The 20,988-nt window shown below is 42.9% G+C and overlaps 1 protein-coding gene across 2 annotated transcripts in view; it reads right to left on the bottom strand.

Annotated features, from left to right (window-relative positions):
* Positions 1-20,988, bottom strand: part of LOC111981035 (transmembrane protein 132E) — a 381,967-nt gene that overhangs the window by 59,822 nt on the left and 301,157 nt on the right. For both annotated transcript variants that reach the window (XM_024012156.2, XM_024012155.2), the window contains exon 3: positions 5,970-6,110. In XM_024012156.2, the coding sequence (XP_023867924.1) occupies positions 5,970-6,110 (141 nt within the window). The remainder of the gene's footprint in view (positions 1-5,969; positions 6,111-20,988) is intronic.

Here is a 20,988-nt window from a genome sequence, read left to right as displayed (position 1 = left end):
TGACAGCCTACCCCAGCCAAACCCTAAACCGGACAACGCTGGGCCAAATGTGCGCCGCCCTATGGGACTCCCAATCACGGCCGGTTGTGATACAGCCTGGAATCAAACCAGGCATTGTATCTCAGTGCTAGAGGCATCACTACAGACCCAGACCCTGACACTTCGATTCCCCGAGTGTGTGCACCTATCAGAAGTCCCTGAAGTACATGTTTATGAATGTGGTGTTAACCTCCTAGAGTCRATTGACACATTTGTGAGTCAAACTTAGTTACATAACAAAAAATCCCCATCAAAATCTGTCAGTTTAAGCTAGAGATATTTTGCCTTGGATCCGTCTCAATACACCTAGTACTTCTGCATCTGCGATGAAACGTGGCAAAGAAAGCCACAAGTGTCAGGAGACTCGTCTGAAGTCGGTACCGTCGATGTGCCAACTTCTGWCTGGTAGCATCCAAACTATTTAGGCTACAAACTAATAGGACCCCACTGTGGAAAGGGGAGATTCTCACGAACACGATGAAGTTCTCCCTTTTGCTCTACGACCCTCACAAATGTCACTCGTCCGAAGGTAACCGGTACCGGATAAATAAATTRAAAAGTGGGGAAGTATGAAGGTAGTTTTGTGACTACACCCAAAAAAGGAGTTAAATACTATATGTTATGTTTAAACAATTAACCACCAGGTCCTCACATGTTTCTTTTACATTAACATGTTACATAYTATTTTCATTACACTTATGACGAACACATAATGACTGCATGCTGTCATAACAACAACGGCATCCTTAACACAGAGCATCACATGGTCGACATTAAAAGCAGTCACTATTCTTAGTTCCTTGTATAACRAACATGTATCCAGGCTGTGGAAGAAAGTAATGTTTTCCTCTATCAGGAAATGCTAAATGCTCCGAAGCGCCGCCTTCGCCCAGAAGATTGATCACGCTTTATGATTGAAGATGACAATATGATCAATTATTGGCCTAGATGTTATGCCAAACCATGTCAAATGAAGGCTTTAAACCTATTAGGCTTAATGTGGTAATATAACTGGGACCATCTTTTGCATGGATTTACTCATACTACTTTTGTGGGCAAATTTATAAAGCAGCCCAGCATGGTCCATTATCTTAAATATATACCAATGTCGGCACAAAAAGACAGAACTATATTACAGTTAAATGTGCTTTCCAACAGGTCCCAGCATTAATGTTATTGCACTTAGCTTGATAAAGTGGGCCTGATTCTATCGTTTTTATTTACTTTTAACAGCTAGAAGGCCAAATCAAATGAAAATAGGAAATTGCCTACTATTTATCCTCAGAGACTGCTACCTGGCTCTAAAATGTAGGCAAAACACATTAGTGACAAATTAAACGCTTTGAAAGGCTGGTCATGGCTCAACACCATCATCCCAGAAACYCTAGACACACTCCAATTCACATACCACCCCAACAGATCCACAGATGACGCAATCTCAATCACACTCCACACTGCCCTTGCACACCTGGACAAAAGGAACACCTATGTGAGAATGCTGTTAATTGATTACAGCTCAGCGTTCAACACCATAGTGCCCACAAAGCTCATCACTAAGCTAAGGACCATGGGACTAAACACCTCCCTCTGCAACTGGATCCTGGACATCCTGACGGGTCGTCCCCAGGTGGTAAGGGAAGGCAACACCACATCTGCCACGCTGATCCTCAACACGGGGGCMCCTCAGGGGTGTGTGCTTAGTCCCCTCCTGTACTCCCTATTYACCCACGACTGTGTGGCAAAGCACGACTCCAACACAATCATTAAGTTTGCTGACGACACAATGGTGGTAGGCCTGATCACCGACAACGATGAGACAGCCAATAGGGAGGAGGTCAGAGACCTGGCAGTGTRGTGCCAGGACAACAAACTATCCGTCAACGTGAGCAAGACAAAGGAGATGATCGTGGACTACAGGAAAAGGAGTGCCGGACACGCCCCCRTTCACATCGACAGKGCTGTAGTGGAGCGGGTCGAGAGATTCAAGTTCCTTGGGGTCCACATCACCAACAAACTATTGTCATAACTCTCCTGTGATGATYTGAAGGATCAGGTTACAGAGGGTCTGCTCTGCAGCGTGCTCTCTCTCTCTCTTGGAGGCGGAGAGCGGGAAATCGGCTGTTTTTTTGTTCGAGTTTGGAATGTAAACTGTGGAACACATAGAGACACTTGGACATCAAAARTTTGAAAAATTAAACAATATTTCTATTTTTGAGAATGTGGGTGTGGTCCTTGGACACWTAAGGGACAATCATGATGAGCGTGTTTCATTTGGTGATMTCATGAAAGATAGGAAACATTCATTCATGTGTCTTTGGCTGTGTACACTTCTTAATTATGGGGTTCACATCTAAATATGTGAGACGTAYGTGATTAAACATGGAACTATTTGTGAAAAGATGTAATGTGATGTTAACCTTCTAAATTAGAAAATATGGGTTTTCATATGTAGTTAACCAAATCAATGTCCACGCCCACGTGAGCATAAACATTATGTTGGCATCATGGACTGCCCTTTTCTCAGAAGTGTGTAAAACCACGTCCTACAAAATGTACATGAAGTCAGAGAACGCCGGGACGGAGTCCCCATGTTGGAATGGCTACAATTCTATAGGCCATTAGACCAGAAAATATGGAGCTGACGCTACATGTTGAAATGGTTAAGAACTACAACTCTATAGGTCACGGAGACCATACAGCTGTAGTTTTGGCTACACGGCTGGAAATGGTTAAACTCTGAGACTAATCGATCACTACAGAACAAGAGCAAATCCTAGACGTATAATTACTAGTCAGTCTGCAGCTGGAAAWTACAAAAGTGTAGTACGAGAATACCGACAACCACGGAAGCATCTATTCTATGCAACAACCATCTGTACACCTGAYGTATCCATTACAACAGACACTATCCAGAGCCGCTGAGAAAGCAACAACTACGAAAGACATTATGACCTCTGGGGAAGTTGACCAGAGACTCTGATGAACTGACTCTCCAGCAGACGGGCYGGCGATTCTCACAGAGAAGACAACAACGACATATGGGCCTAAATATATACTTTGCATTTATTCTCGAATGAGCGGCCATTCATGTGCAAAGGATTAGCATTTCAATAATGTACAGTTGAAGTTTAAATGTATTTGGCTAAGGTGTATGTAAACTCAGTTTTTCACAATTCGACATTTAATCAGAGAAAAATGCCCTGTTTTAGGTCAGTTAGGATCACCATTCATTTTCAGAATGTGAATGTCAGAATAATAGTAGAGAGAATGATTTATTTCAGCTTTTATTTTTTTCATCACATTCCCAGTGGGTCAGAAGTTTACATACACTCAATTAGTATTTGGTAGCATTGCCTTTAAATTGTTGAACTTGGGTCAAACGTTTCGGGTAGCCTTCCACAAGCTTCCCACAAATAAGTTGGGTGAATTTTGGACATTCCTCTTGACAAGAGCTGGAGTAACTGAGTCAGGTTTGTAGGCCTCCTTGCTCGCACACGCTTTTCAGTTATGCCCACAAATTTTCTATAGGATTGAGGTATGGCTTGTTGATGGCCACTCCAATACCTTGACTTTGTTCTCCTAAACCACAATTATGGAAGTATGCTTGGGGTCATTGTCCACCTGGAAGACCATTTGCGACCAAGCTTTAACTTCCAGACTGATGTCTTGAGGTGATGCTTCAATATATCTACATATTTTCCACCTCATGATGCCATCTATTTTGTAAGTGCACCAGTCCCTCCTGCAGCAAATCACCCCACCCCCACCCCGCTCTCCACAAACATTATGTTAGGTCACCACCAAGTCACAGATAAACCCAGCCATTTTCCCGCCAAGAGAGGAGTCACAAAAAGCACAAATAGAGATAAAATGAATCACTAACCTTTGATGATCTTCATCAGATGACACTCATAGACTTCATGTTACACAATACATGTATGTTTTGTTCGGTAAAGTTCATATTTATATCCAAAAATCGTAATTTTACATTGACGTGTTAGATTCAGTAGTTCCAAAACATGCAGTGATATTGCAGAGAGCCACATGAATTCACAGAAATACTCATAATAAATGTTGAAGAAAATAGCAGCTATTATACATGAAACTTTAGATACACTTCTCCTTAATGCAACCGCTGTGTCAGATTTCAAAAAACTTTACGGAAAAAGCATAATCTGAGAACGCGGCTCAGAGCCCAAACCAGCCAGAGAAATCTCCACCATGTTGGGTAGTCAACATTATTCATATTATTCATGTATAAATATTTACTTACCTTTGATGATCTTCATCAGAATGCACTCCCAGGAATCGCAGTTCCACAATTTAAAATGCCTGTGTTGTTCGGATAATGTCCATTTATGTCCAATAGCTTCTTTTGTTAGGGCGTTTGGTAAACAATCCAAAAGCGCGATCTGGTCCATTCGGACGAAACGTTCAAAACGTTATATTACAGGTCGAAGAAACTTGTCCAACTAAGTATAGAATCAATCTTTAGGATATTTTTATCATAAAAGTTCAATACTGTTCCAACCGGAGAATTCTGTAGAATTGCACTGGAACGAGACCAACCTCTCAAGTGAAAGCGCATGACTGAGAACGAGGCTGTAGGCAGACCCCTTAGTAAAACAGCTCCCATCCGGCCCCACTTCACATGAGTAGCCTGAAACAATGTTCTAAAGATGGTTGACATCTAGTAGAAGCCTTAGGAAGTGAAAAATAACCCATATCCCAGTGTGTATTCGATAGGGGTGAGTTCAAAAACTACAAACCTCATATTTTCCACTTCCTGTTTGGATTTCTTCTCAGGTTTTTGCCTGCCATATGAATTCTGTTATACTCACAGACATCATTCAAACAGTTTTAGAAACTTCAGAGTGTTTTTTATCCAATACTAATAATACTATGCATATATTAGCATCTGGGACTGAGTAGGAGGCAGTTCACTCTGGGCATGCTATTCATCCAAAAGTGAAAATGCTGCTCCCTATCACAAACAAGTTAACACCCCAAGCCATAAGGCTGCTGAACAATTAATGAAATGGCCACCCAGACTATTTGCATTGATCCCCCCCCCTTTGTTTTTACACTGCTGCTACTCGCTGTTTATTATCTATGCATAGTCACTTTACCCCTACCTACATGTACAAATGACCTCGACTAACCTGTACCCCCGCACATTGACTCGATACCGGTACCCCCTATAGCCTTTTTTCTACTTTAGATCATTTAGTAAATATTTTCTTAACTCTATTTTCTTAAAACTGCATTGTTGGTTAAGGGCTTGTAAGTAAGCATTTCACGGTAAGGTTGTATTCGGCGCATGTGACAAATAMMATTTGWTATAAYCATGGGTACCTTTGCCCAGTGACGGGCAATGATATTGCTGCCATTTTTGGCAATGACAGAATCCCATCTCCATGGCACTGTAATGCAGCAACATATAAAAGTTAAACTGTACATATCATTTTGGCATTTTTCTATTGGTTTTGTCTACACATAAAATGGATCCATCACTGAAGTTGATAATCAAGCTGTAAAAAGCATGCATTTGAAAACTACAGTTTAATGTAGTGGTCCCCCAATCAGCWTTCTGCCAAGCAGGGAAAAATGTTGAAATCATTGGTGTAAGCATATCTTGTATGCGTATCATACCTTAYCTAAATATATTTTTTATGGCTTTGCATTTAAGCAATTTATTTAACAAAGCATATCCAAAGATCTTTTGGACAGCTACCCTAAACTGGATCCATATCTACAGTATATTGCAAATAGGTCTATTGTAAATAGGACGTTTTGAAGATGTCTCGTATCGTCTTTCAAAGAACAAACCATCTTAAAGTTTTTACCAGTGTGCTGGGCACGACCACCTCACTCACTCTGTGATGTTTAAGTTAGATGGTTTGTGTTTAGTCCTAAGGCTGTTGACTTACCCGGCTTGTACTCCTTTGTTCTTGTTCACGTTGATGGTGGTGATGGAATGCTTTGCCCCGGACTGCACCTCCCAGTCCACAGTCCACTGGGCATTCTTTGACTTGGTTTGTAGAAGATTCACCCCTTTCTTTGCCTTGACCCTGTAATCGACAGATAAAAGGAATACATCAACTTCATGAACAGTTCATGATTTATCTGCGAGGTCAGAGGTTGTCRGTTTGTTTTTATACTAKAGTTCCATCATGTGCACTGTATTACATTGGGGCAAATGCAATTTCAAAAGATCAATCATTGAAAGTTCATGTAGATCAGTGGTCACCAACCGGTCGATTGCGGCATTCCTAGTCAATCACTAAACATTTCTGTAGAATAGTCAACGATAAAGCCTTGCGCTCCTTGTGCTGTTGGAGGTAGATGCACTTGATTCAGAAGCCCTGCATACCGGGTAGGCAAAGTTTTCCCATTTTGAACCATTTCATTTGTCTGAAGGGAGCTGAATCAAGCWAAATCAAGTGCGCCTACTGCACTGGCCAATCGGATAGCTTAAATCACTGAGCCTACAGCTTCCACAAMCCCACAGCAAAGTTTGATAATAGCCTACATGAGATTTCATAACCTTTAAAACCATAACCAGASRGAGATTGTCAAAGAATACAGTAAAGAGTGAGTTCATGTTTTTATTCAGCACTGTCAACACTGTTTTTATTCAACACTTTTGCAAAACATAAAACGTGCTTCTCCCTACTTCCACCCACGCTACAACCAGCACTGCAGCTACAATGAATGTATCAGTAGGCATGAATTTGTATTATTAGCAGCTTGTCRTGTCTATTTCTTTATAGAGGAATATTTCACCTTCTCTGGTCATAGGAACAACATGAATTTGTGCATTAGGCATAAAAACCCCGGTGAAACCTCAAGTTTCACCATCAGGTTAGGCTTACTGCACAAACATAATTCCTACAGAACTATTTTTATTAGGTTAATGTTGCATRGGCTTACATTTTTTAAGTCATGTTAAAAACAATAATCTGAGCGGTAGATCTCCGCTTGCTTTTTGACTCCGAAAGTGACCTCRACTCCRAAAAGGTTGGTGACCGCTGATGTATATGGACAATGTGGTGATACATCTTATCTAAAGACAAAGGCTATTGCACTCGAGAGTATTTCTCATCCAGCCAACTGTATATTAAGCATCAGGAAAATTATAAAAATCCACTCCATATTCTTTGGTTCCATAATCTTTTGAGAGAGCTTGAATATTGTACTGCACAAGGGTTTTTAGGACTATGATCCATTTCAGTGACTCTGATTAATTCCCCCATATAAATGAGAGGGTATGAGGAATGTGAATTGAGCTTGCCCTAGCACTCGCACAAAGCCGAGTAATGAGTGAGCGTAGCAAATCAGAAAGGTTCAGCTGTGACTAGTAATAAGCACTGATTCTGTAATACTCTCGCCAGCTTTGTAGCCCTGATAGAGGAAAATGGAGGAGCCTGTGTGAACTACTTCGGCTAAGACACTACTATTATTTATTAATTCCACACAGTTGCCGTCTGCCATGGCAACTTCTATTAAGCACTGCGCTGAAGTGGATGACTGCTAAACAAGAGCGGTTAGCTCTAAATGCTCCTAATCCTTCAAGGCCATATAGCTMAAATGTTTTGAGTGCAAACACATGCTCTGAAAGACCATTTAAGAAATGACTTCTCTTTAACCCTCAATGTGTATTAATTAGCTGTTGTATGTAACCTATGGAGAATCATCTTGTTTAGCACATTTAGCTAACGTGGATTGGTGCATAGCTCTTCATCCATCTAGTCTTGAATACATTTCTCAGATTGTCAAAGAGTGTGGTTAACACCTTCAAACACAACAATCCAGTGATGGCTCTATGCAACGGAAAGCAACTATATTGAGTGACAGGCACTCCTTGCCTCTGGATCATGAACAGCAATCTCAACAATCATCTCGAGCACTCCAATATCTATCTTGTTGATCACTCCAAGTAAACAGCTTTGAGGTTTGACAGTCAGTACAGAGCCTTGCAGCTGAAGAGCCGGAGGAAAAGAGAAGGAAGAAAACCTGGCTGGCAGGGATATGTTCTTAAGAGGGGCATGCTGGGAAATTTAGAATGTTCGAACCAAGGAGATATCAGAGGGGATCGCAAATCAAAAACCTGCAACTGGCAATGTTCACATCTGATACAGAATTGACTCATATCTTTGTTGCAGTGCGGTGGCAGACACAGCTGGGAACCAAATTGTGTGTTTTGCAGAGGTTTGATGGTAACTAATTAACATAACATGATGATGCGTACAGTTAAGGCTTGTCAAAACAGCAAACTCCTTCCCATTGTGCAACTTGGGGAGGATGAGAGTCAGCAGTATGCCTGGCAGGTTGTTCTGCGACCTATACATCGGAATTYTGACCATATTTCTTCAGGCTCTTGTAATCATATATACATTTGATTTTATTTAACTAGGTAAGTCTGTTAAGAACAAATTCTTATTTACAATGACGGCCCCTTGTTCAGGGGTAGAACGACAGATTGTTTCCTTGTCAGCTCGRGGATTCGATCTAGCAACCTTTCAGTTACTGGCCCAACGCTCTAACCACTARGCTACCTGCCACCCCAAAGCTGACCAAACACTTAAAAAGGGTGACAGCAAATTCATTGAGGGGGTGAATCTTTCTGCCGGCTTAACCCCCAACTGGTTTCAAACGCTCCCTCCCTTTGAACTGCCTGCTCCTTCTGCACTCCCTCCCTTTGACCTGCCTGCTCCCTCTGCACTCCCTCCCTTTGCCTTTGAACTGCCTGCTCCCTCCGCACTCCCTCCCTTTGCCTTTGAACTGCATGCTCCCTCCGCACTCCCTCCCTTTGCCTTTGAACTTCCTGCTCCCTCCGCACTCCCTCCCTTTGCCTTTGAACTGCCTGCTCCCTCTGCACTCACCTGATGACTGGACCATGACCAAGAGAGGCTGCAGCTCCCTGTTTTTCAATGAGGCCTAGGTTTACTCTTATCTCCCGCTCTACGCTGCTGCCCGCCCTCTGAAAAAACACCTTCATTTCCAAATGGTAAATCTCTGAAGGTGCAAGGCAAGATTTGAATCTCTGTATGCAGTTATCGCACGCATCTTTCCCTAGAGAGTGAATCTGTGTGGAGGAACGGTGCACACCTGGAGTGTGCCCTTTCCAAACAGTAAACCCACAAACAGAGTTGGATTGGTTTGGTTCAGATGAAAGAAGACGGCTCTAAAGATCTAGCCCAGCTCCAAGTGTCACCTTCAGTACCAAGCTATGATGAGCAGACCACCTCCCGGTAAACAAGACAGAACACAGTGGGACTCTAACTGTTCAAAGTTGGCAAGGAGTCAACACCAAGACTTGGTTGCTAATGTGGTTTCAAGCCATCTGAATCAATGGCTTATAGGCAGTATTAATCCAGGTAGTGTAACGGGCTATGTTTATTCTTCACATTTACACCAGTCAAATTACAGCAAAGAGAAGGTTTTCACTGGAAACTAAAATATTAATAGAAACACTGTTGATTGTTCTTTAGGTTCAAGTCTAGTGCCCAATCCAGCCATATCCGCCTCTTCCCTCACTTTTCTTCCCCGTTTTCAGGCTCTCCCAGACACAACTCTCCTGTGTGTGAAATTATCCAGCATCCACAACAAATCCTTTGTTTAGAAACCACTCACAGATTGCACATCAGTTTTTTGGCAGTTGCTAGAGGTAGCATGTTGCGGTGAGGAGTGATAAAAACAAACATTTGACCATGTTGGCGGTGACAACAGCTCACAGATAAAGTGATTTGCCACCGTTGGGAGGCCAACGTTGGGCTTTCACGTCGGTACCCTCGGCAGACCTCGATAAGCAAATGCAGGCAAAAAAGTGAATAAATAGGAACTAAAATGTCAGCACYAGAATGTCTCAAAGGCATAATCTGCACTCCCTTTTGCTCTACTGCAAAAACAGGGCCTCTTCAACAACTACATTTGGTCAGCAAAGCCTTTTCCCACTCATCTGTCGACTSAAGCTCCATTCGTCTATCTGATACAACTTCTCCACTTGGAGTTCTGCAGTCAAAACAAATTCCCATTCCATGACAATATATTATTTGGCTATCAATGTATGCTTGTCCTTGGCCCTGTGCTTAATGCCTGTTTCATGTGATGTGATTCAATCCGTGACATAACAGCTCAGCATGACATGTTTAAGGAAGCTTGCGAAACCTTATTATATGTTTCCAGGATTTTGCACCCTTGAATTTGCAGCTTTTTAAAAATGTTACTTCACTAGGCAAGTCAGTTAAGAACAAATTCTTATTTACAATGACGGCYTTCCCCAGCCAAACCCGGACGATGCTGGGCCAATTGTGCGCCGCCCTATGGGACTCCCAATCACGGCAGGATGCGATACAGCCTGGATTCAAACCAGGGACTGTAGTGATGCCTCTTGCACTGAGATRCAGTGCCTTAGACCRCTGCGSCACTCGGGAGTCCGAGTTCGATGTAATGTGAGGCTCAAACATATTCCGGTGCCACTCCACATAAGCCATGAATTGCACTGACAGAGCTATTATTTAAAAACTGCCACAACAACCATGGATTATGTTTACAAGGTGCGCTGCAGTTGACTGCTGTAGAGAATAGCACAAGAGACTATTAAATAACCTTTTACACAAAGGCACCATTCAACAGGGGTTCATTRAAGGTCCACAAGTAGTTCATGAGTATTTATTTATTGAATTGTGATCTCAGATATTRTGTATGCCAGACCTTRARACTCACTGTTCGGCATAAAATACAATGTTGACCATAGTCCTTTCTGATATCCCTCATACCTGTACATTATATCAAAAGTAAAGTCTCATCAGGCTCAAAGTTGACTAAAGAGATAGAGCGAGCAAGAGAGAGACCTTAGTTTTGCATCGCCTCGGGGGAGCAGCACATGCCTCCTGCTCATTATTGTGGGAATATGAGAGGAACATCAATACGAGGCTGTGTCAACCTCCCTCTCTAGCCATGTGGACATTCTGCCATAATTGGCAGCGGGCAGCCATCAGGACAGATGTTCGCTTTGCAAAGAGATGCCTGGCACCCCAAAAAGATTGGATGCACTTGTCACACTGCTGATGCTCGTCTGATGGTAAACCGAGTGGCCAGCCTWGGCCATGTGAAGGGGCAGCCGCCACGGGTCGGGAATTATCAGCATCTTCAGTAATCTCTCGCTAAAACAAAAGACGATAAGGGACGTGGACAGCGAGGGATGACCCGACAGTCAGGATTTACACTAATCTGACAAATCATTGGAGAAGAGGACCAAAGGCACGTATAATAGTTTTCTTGGGGCTCTTCGAAGATGCAGAGTATAGGAGCGTATAACTGTCGATCTGATAGGGCTCCACATGAGCGTGCGTAAAGTGTATTAATCTGAGAAAAACAGTTTTGACAAAAGCAGGAAAGGGTAACCCGAATAATGACGATCATGTTTGTACTCGTCACTATCCAACTACCAATCTCAAAATGCAAAACAACTTAAGTTATCCTGATTATTTGAGCTGATAAAAACATGCACTTCATTTGATCAGCTTTACACCTGGCCCCTTGTTTTGACTCATCTAGCGGTCATGGCAGGGTTAAGTAGTTTCCACAGACCAAATAGGCAATGAGAAAAAGTGTAGAAAACCAAAACAGAGAAGATGTAGAGCTGCCTCATTACAATCACAACAAGAGTTTAAAAAGCTGTTTCAAATATGGCTCCCTGACTACTTACATGCAATTACAGTACCCAAAACAGAGGCTGCCTGGGAGGGAGGAGGGGTTGAGAGAGCAGGTTACGGCTCCTGTCTTATCTTTAAGTAGTGAGGTGGGCTGATGTGTTTCCCTCAAGTGGAGACTCCATTATCTGTGCCCTGATGGCATTGATGCAAATGCAGCCATCTGCACGCACACACAAAACACAGACATGCAGGTGCACACACTCAGGCACACAAACACACACCCTGACGGCACTGATGCATACAGCTATCTGCACACACAAACACTTATGCACACACACACACACACACAAACCACAGATACACACACACACAGGCACTGCATGACGGTGGTAGGGACAACGGTGGCTGGGAATCCGTCCTCCTGGAAAACAATTATTCTAAGTAGTTTTCCCATCAGCCGAAGCCATGAGCAGAAGACCCTCGGGTGAGCCAGAACCTTTCTGTGGAGGCAATCGGGGAAAAGCCGCTCTCCAATTTATTTGATAAGGCGAGTAGAACTCAGCGATGCCAACAGACATGGAGAACAAGAACATCAGGGCCTTTCTGAAACCAAGTTGCTGACATTTTCAGAGATCACATCAGAGAGAGAGAGAGAGAGAGAGAGAGAGAGAGAGAGAGAGAGACGTTTGCACATATATGAATGCTGCCAGAACAAAAGCAAGTTGTCACATTGTGATTGGATACTCGGTTACTCTCTGTGAGGAATCTGAATACCGATACACTTGACAAGCTACAATGATTTTCAGGGCAGGGGAGCCTTGACGATTACACCGGAAGCAGTGTGAGATTAAGTGCTGKGGAGAATTMTATTATTGTTATGCGGTTCAGAGAGCTTCTCCATCCGTCTTGATGCGGCGTCTCATCTCTCGACCCCTCTTGCCAACAGAAAATAAACATCAGCGCCATATTCATTTGATGACGAGATAAATGTCATTTTGAGCACTTCTAAAGATCAACGAAATATCCGATTATATCCAGTGCCCATTGAATGTCAGAGGAAATACAGGAGACCTGGGATGGACTGACAGAGTAAGGAAACRAGAGGACAAAAGGGACAATCCCTCGATTTGGGTCAGCTTGTTTTTGAAAGCGTCGGGTACAAAAATTAAAACTAAAAGAGAAAAACAACTCCCACCAATTGATTGAATGATTACACAAGATGATAACAATGGGGATCGGCGAGCACACGGCTTCCCAACACAAACCCAGAGCTTCTAAACAGTGATGCTTCATGCTGTTGTTGCTGCTGTGAGTGGGCCAGTTCTGTTCTCCAAAGGATCCCTCTTTTCATCCTTTTCTCTCACGCACCAGCTCTCATTATGTTCACACTGTTCTGTCAACCATACCTCCCCTTTCTACTCCCATGCACGATTCCCTTCCTCCTTCACCCCCTCGCCCCCGTGCTCCTTCCTCACTCACTGTCTATCCTCTTCAATAAATCACTTCCAACACATAGCTGTTCAATTAAACTTTTACTAGATATTGCTGGGGGCTTGTCTGTCTAATCAGGGGCCCTGTAGATATAGGTAATTCGTCTCACTAACCTACTACGCCGGGTGCCCTGATAAACCATCATGTAGCAGTCATGGCCTGTATTGACCAGCACCTATAAAGATAATTACATTTTCAAATCCCCCCAGTGAAATGGAGAGCCGTCTTCCTTATAGACAGTAAATGGAGAAGACAGCTACTCACTGGCGCAACCTCCTCCTTTACTGCCCTGCAACACAGACTCTCAGACTCATAGTTCTACTATATGGGTATTGTGGAAGTGCAATACCACGAAGAAGCCACCAGGTGGCCCTCTGCTCACTGGGAGAAAGGGGGATGCCGAAGTGGGGCTATGAGAGACAAACTGGGTGGGGAAGGTGTTAAAGTTATATTGGGTGGGGTTTTGGTGTTAATAAATGCAAAATGTGATCCTCACATGATAAGATATGCTGCGATTTCGAGCTGGATTCAAAAGGACAATTGCTAGTTTGCCATATACCCTATCTGGACTGTGTTAATCTTTTTCCCATTTCTAGACTTCAGGCAGGTGCTTCAGACCAACACAGCCAGGTGATTTATCAACAAATGATACTCAGTTTGGGCAATGTCTCGATAAATGTGTAAAAAAAAATCAACATCACCTAAGTCATTAAGCATCTCTCCACAAAGAACAAAGATAGAAAAAACGTTGAAAGCAAATAAAGCTAACCAGTAGCACTGCAACGTGCTTCCAAATGGCATGTTACCATTACTCCCCGTGACCTCCGCCTTAAACTCCAGATGGAAATGTGCCACTGTTTAATATACTCCGACCTGTCCTCACTGCAACCTCGCCTTAATCTATTTCCCTAGGCTGCTGTTAAATCGCTCTGCTTCAGCTCCCTCCATCTGCTCCCTTTCTTACCCTCCCTCCCTCTCTTAACCCTCCCTTACTGATCCAAATGACTGTGCCTTGAGTTGAACCCTGATTAGGAGGCAGCGCTATCCGGTTCACCACTCTTGGAGTTGGAGGAGGAGAGCAACAGCGTGGGGAGATATATCTGTGTGCATATTGGTTGGTTGGTTCCCCTGGCCAGCGATTACACGCCCATAGTGAATTTGGACAGTCGTTGCCCAGGATGGCCTTTTTTAAAATCAACACATCCAGACTGCCTCAAATGAGGTCTCCATCTACAATCAAAGCAAAATGCGCTGGGCTCTGGGTTTCAAAGTCAATATGGGATCTAGGTTACACACCTCCCATATAACTTCATTTTTGAAAACGATGGAGGATGGTTTGTAAAGTGGGAGCGGCTAAGCCAAATGAAGCGTAACGTGGAGGCAGCGCAGTTGATCGGTATTGTAACTGACCCTGATAATGATAACGATCACTGGCCATCAAACTGTAAAACTTCAAGCGTGTGCAATAGCTAATAAAAACAATGCAGGATAGTAAAACTCAGCAAAATCACTCAAGGCCTGGTGCATTAGGTGAGGGCTGCGGAATGACTTGGATTGCATTTCAAGAGGTTATTCCACTCCAACACACACACACACACACACACACACACACACACACACACACACACACACACACACACACACACACAACACACACAACACACACACACACTACAACACACACACAGGAACCCAGTCAGTGTTCCACCCCAAAATCCTAAGGGGACACAAAGTATGCCATAATCATTATACTTAAATCTATGTGTAAAAAATATGTTAATTTTTCTGCACATCTAAGCATACCTCTTGAGCTGTCTGTATCCTCCTGACATTTTTTTTTTTWAAGAAACAAAATACTTCTCTGCATCTCTGCTAAGATCTGGGTAAAATATTGAAAGGAATGTAAGTATTATTCAGTACATTTAGTAATTGCTTGCTTTGTAGTTTACCAACCTTGCCAGCAGGCATGCCAGCTAAGATAGTTAGACAAGCTACTCTAACTTGATTGATAGCCTGAAATGGCTTCTTGGTAGGTAATTATGAAGTTGCGAGATTGGAAACCTATCTGGGCTAGCTAAAGCCAATTTCATAAAATTGCTAGGTGGCTCGTAGTATTACAGAGAAACAACAAACAATTATATTTTTTAAAACAGGACAAATCTGAAGGGCACGTGCCTCTGTGCCCCCTATGGGCATGACGTCTCTGAAAAAAAAAACATTGACAGGGGTGACAATGACACCACCCCCTCTTTCAAAAAAGAAAGCCGTGGAATACCTAGACCGCTGAGCTGGAAGAGTGCCCTAACCCGTCGTCGTTGCCGTGACAATTTGCAAKCCATGTTACATCGAGGGCTCAGACCAGATCACGAGGCATCATTGCTGATGAGGGAACATGTACTTCCCACACGCTCAGGGCCATGTGGTTTTTACAGCAAGTTTGCTGAAATGGAAGAAAGCATAATTTTGTGCAACCAGGCTTTTATAAAAGCAGCGTAAAACTCTCTCGATCTCACTCTCCTCTTTCTCTCCCTCCTACATGAGACAGGGCAGGGCAACTAAGGACAAAACCTAACCCTGAGCTGAGCCTGCTGACTGTGCCAGGCAGGCCTAGCACATTTGGTATTYCCCCCCCCTGGACTATTATTGGTGGGGTATTGTTTGTCAGAGAGGTAATGTGACACAATTCCCAAGGCATTGACACATCATCTTTCTAAGGCAACTGAAGACAACAATAGCATTTCAAAGCCATTGACATGAAAATAAACCATTGACATGAAATCACGACAAATAAGACAGGCTAGTCTGATGGAATTACAGTGCATTCAGAAAGTATTCAGACCCTTTGACTTTTTCCACATTTTGTTACGTTGCAGCATAATTCTAAAATGGATTAAATAAAGTAAAATCCGTAGCAATCTACACACAATACCACTTAATGACAAAGCAAAAACAGGTTTTTAGAAATGTATTAAAAATAAAAAACAAATATACCTTATTGACATAAGTATTCAGACCCTTTGCTATGAGACTCGAAATTGAGCTCAGGTGCAGCCTGTTTCCATTAATCATCCTTGAGATGTTTCTACAACTTGATTGAAGTCGACCTGTGGTAAATTAAATTGATTGGACATTATTTGGAAAGGCACACACACCTGTCTATATAAGGTCCCACAGCTGACATTGGATGTCAGAGCAAAAACAAGCCATGAGGTCGAAGGAATTATCCGTAGAGCTCAGAGACAGGATTGTGTTGAGGCACAGATCTGGGGAAGTGTACCAAAACATTTTTGCAGCATTGAAGGTCCCAAAACACACAGTGGCCTCCATCATTCTTAAATGGAAGAAGTTTGGAACCACCAAGACTCCAAGAGCTGGCCGCCCGGCCATACTGAGCAATTGGGAAGAAGGGGCAGGGAGGTGACCAAGAACCCGATAATCACTCTGATAGAGCTCTAGTGTTCCTCTGTGGAGGTGGGAGAACCTTCMAGAAGGACAACCATCTATGCAGCACTCCACCAATCAGGCCTTTATGGTAGAGTGGCCAGACGGAAGCCACTCCTCAGGAAAAGGCACATGACAGCTGCTTGGAGTTTGCTAAAAGGCACCTAAAGACTATCAGGCCACATCCCCTACGGTGAAGCATGGTGGAGGCAGCATCATGCTGTGGGGATGTTTTTCAGCGGCAGGGACTGGGMGAATAGTCAGGATTGAGGGAAAAGATGAACGGGGCAAAGTACAAAGAAATCCTTGATGAAAACCTGCTCCAGAGACATCAGGACCTCAGACTGGGGCGAAGGTTCACCTTCCAACAGGACAAACCTAAGCACACAGCCAAGACAATGCAGGAGTGGCTTTGGGACAAGTCTCTGATTGTCCTTGAGTGGCAAAGCCAGAGCTCAGACTTAGACCCAGACCCAGTCGAACATCTCTGGAGTGACCTGAAAATAATTTCGCAGCAACGCTCCCCATCCAACCTGACAGAGCTTGAGAGGATCTGCAGAGAAGAATGGGAAAAATTCCCCAAATACAGGTGCACCAAGCTTCATACCCAAGAGGAATCAATGCTGTAATTGCTGCGGAAGGTGCTTCAACAAAGAACTGAATAGGGTCTGAATACTTATGTAAATGTAATGTTTTCATTTTTTTATGTTTTATGTTTTATAAATGAGCAAACATTTCTAAAAACCTGTGTTGGCTTTGTCATTATGGGGTATTGCGTGTAGATTGATGAGGGAAAACATGTTAGACTAACAACATGTGGAAAAAGTCAAGGGGTCTAAATACATTCCGAAGGCACTGTATGTTCCACTTCCAAGTGAGCTTCGTATTTGGGTTTTTCAAGAAAATGAGGGTTAGAAAGAAAACGTTCAAAATTAACCAGTAACTGGGGCTGTTCTAGCAAATCTCCATTATAACAAATTAATGTAAAATTATTAATTTCTCATGGAAGGAAACAGGCCCACCAATCCGTTGCCATGGGAACAAATGATGCCGTGAACCAGGCAAATTATTAAATAATGTGTACCAATTTGTAGGGAAATGAGTTCTGTCACTTGTGTCTCTTGGCAAAATATTTGAGAGACTTCATTTTCTATAGAAAAAGGCCAGGAAGAGAAAAAAGCAACGTTCTCTCCCAACCATTTGAACCGCTGTAAGAGTTGTGTGCTGAAAATAAATGAAGACTTCTCTCTTGTGTTTTGCATATGAAAAGGCAGTTAAATGCCTAGCATCTGCTTTGGTATTAAAGATTGAAGTGTCCAAATGTTAGTCCAAATGTTAGACGGAGAAGGGCTTGGATCACTAAGTCTTGTCTTAGCATACTGCTGCAAAACCCCATACATTTCCCCACAAGCAATTCACAGCATACTTTCGGGATTTTTGCAATCCTCATAGTATCTGGCATCACAGCTGAGCTGTATATCGAAACTCATGTCATTGGATAAAAGGATTACTTTCAGTTGAGTGTTAGAATTTAAAAGCATTGACATTAATGTTGGTGTAATGACTTTGGATGCCAAACTGGATCCATTTAAAATACGAGATTAATCTTTATTAACCTAAAGGGGTGAAAAACTAATGCTGAATCGTACATATGGTTGAGTTTCACATACTTTGAAAGGTCACATAAAATCACTTCTAATATACGCCAATATAGTATGGTGGCTGGTAAGTTTAATTTAATTCCCAAATTATACAGCTTGATTATACAATATATTGTTTAATGCCAATACTTCAACTAATATGGCCATATGACATACTCTCATATCAGTATGTAGGCCAGTATAGTAGCATAGTAGCAGTAGCTTGCCTCAGCATTAGCCACCAATGAAAASAGTGGCACTCCTATACCACATTTATACTCCTCCGTTCCATTTATCCACATACCACCCCCAACTCCCAGAACACCTGGCCCCCTTGTCCTGATCCTAAACCCCATGGGCTTSGGACAATAATGGCATGCCAAGCCCGAGGTCTGGGAACTTCTGCTGGAACATGGCTGTCTGTTCCAATCGGCTGTCTGCCTTACACAGGGCTCCCCTACTCTGACAACACACAGCCCAAACAGGGGCTTAGTGGGCACACAGTGTGGAGCCACAGAGGGAGAAGTCCACCCCGCATGGCTCGTTGTGTGTTGTCTTAGCACCTGTTCCTCCAGAACGTTGAGATGAGGGATCAGCTTAGCATCAATTGTTACCCATAGAGAACGAGGCATAGAGAACAAAATCAACAGCACTAGGGTGGCTAGCTGTTGTGTTGGCGGTTTTTATTAGTAAGAATAGATGTAGATTTGATAGTGCAATCTTTTGATCTTATTATAGCGGTAAGCATACCATCTGATGGCCAAAATGACTGCTCAACACAAGTGAGTCTTAGGATTCCAGGAGACCTACCACAACACTGTATCCTATGGGAATCTCTCCATGGTGAACTTGTCTGGAAACACTACCATGCCTTCAAAAGCCTGACATCTTTAGAGTAAGAAACTCACTTTTTTCACCCTAAACAGACACATTTTTCATTCTAGGCGAGAAGGCAGACATGAAGCGCGAGGGAGAGAGTCCAATCAGCTATTTCATGGCTGTTTTTACCCTGGGTCTCTTGATTGTCTATTGGGCTTTAATAACTTCAATAAAACGGTAAGGGGGTCATGGCTCTCTCACAGAGCTGAGAGACTGCAGCACTAAATAGCCATTAGAGAGCATGAGAGGGCATAGGACATATCTATAACAAATCTGCCCCAGTGAGCTGGCAGGAATCAATAATAAGGGGCTCCAGCTTCTCAAATGTATTCTCAATTAAATCAGCCTCACATAATGACCTCGGTCCAACGGAGGCCAAGGGAACATCCACTGAGGGTCCTTCGGAAAAAAATTGAGAAACGTGTTTGGTCAGAGCTGTCATGGGGGCTTTACCCTAGCCTGCTATGGGGTTGGAGTGCAGCTGCATCAGAATACAGGCGGAGGAAAATATCAACAGTGATATTGCTTGGAGGATGGAAAGGCCAACACAGGTTGAGATGCCCGAGGAATAGAGAGAGGCATTTCACTAACGAGAGGTGGTGAATTGCTTAAAACCAACGTTTTCAGGAACAGTGGAAATACCCTGACATTCAGTTTAGCTGAATACGCAACTGTATGCAACTGCAATACAGAAACGTGTTTCTAGTTTCTCTTATCAAAGGTGTGACAAGCAAGTCTTTATTTTACCTTATCAATAATTTGTTGCCTTTATATAAACAATGTTCAAACTGCTCACATTTTCATGGTACACACTTAGCATTCGCTCTGCTAGGTTTGCTAGCTAACCTTGTCACCCTTCAATAGAGGGTAATCAAAATRGTTCAAAACCTGTCACCACTTAGGAAATACACATACAATGGGTCACAACCAGCTAATCACTACACCAAATCTACATTACGCCTCTATTCGAAAAGTGGCCATATTTGGCCAACTTCACCGCTACTTGTGGCGAGGTTGAGCGCCATTTTTTTCATCAGCCAATAGCGGGACAATGGCTGTAGAGAGCGAAAGAGTGAGTTGAAGTCTCTGATGCAATCTAGTGATTGCGTCAGAGACTATTGAGTAATTCTATTAAGTAATTCTGGTGACAAAATCTGTTTAAAGGCAGCATTCATCTTGCCGGCGACCATTGAAGGCAGCAACTGCTCAGCTAATACTCAACCCAAGGATAGACATCAATATGGGAAAAGTCAGGTTAATAAAGCATCAGTATTGCAGCACTCATACAGTGCATTTGGAAATCTTCTTTGAAAAGATGGCACCGAAAGATAGGGCAGGCGCGCTTCTAGCCCCTAGGCAACTTTGCAGTATTTCATTTTTTTTATGTGTTATTTCGTACACTATTAGCCCAGAAAATTATTTGTGTTATTACATACAACCGGAAAGAACGTTTCGACATCAGAGAGGCAGTAACTCACCAGCATTACGACTTCCCGAATAGGATCCTTTGTTCATACCCCCAGGGCAATTGAACTGAATCCAGAGGCTGATCCAAAACACCGCCGGCGGAGAAGCGCACACCACCCACCGCATCCGGAGTATATTACTAATTACTAATGTTCAGTCTCTGGATAATAAAGTTGACGAGCTCAGGGCGAGGATTTACTTCCAGAGACTGTAACATACTCTGTTTCATGGAAACATGGCTCTCTCTGGATATACTGTCTTTGTCAGTACAGCCAGTTGGGTTCTCAGTTCATCGCGCTGACAGGAATAAATATATCTCCGGGAAGAAGGAGAGCAGGGGTGTATGTTTCATGATTAACTACTCATGGTGT

This window comes from Salvelinus sp. IW2-2015, linkage group LG20, assembly GCF_002910315.2.
Source record: "Salvelinus sp. IW2-2015 linkage group LG20, ASM291031v2, whole genome shotgun sequence".
Taxonomy (NCBI): domain Eukaryota; kingdom Metazoa; phylum Chordata; class Actinopteri; order Salmoniformes; family Salmonidae; genus Salvelinus; species Salvelinus sp. IW2-2015.
This window is presented reverse-complemented; position numbering and strand designations above follow the sequence as displayed.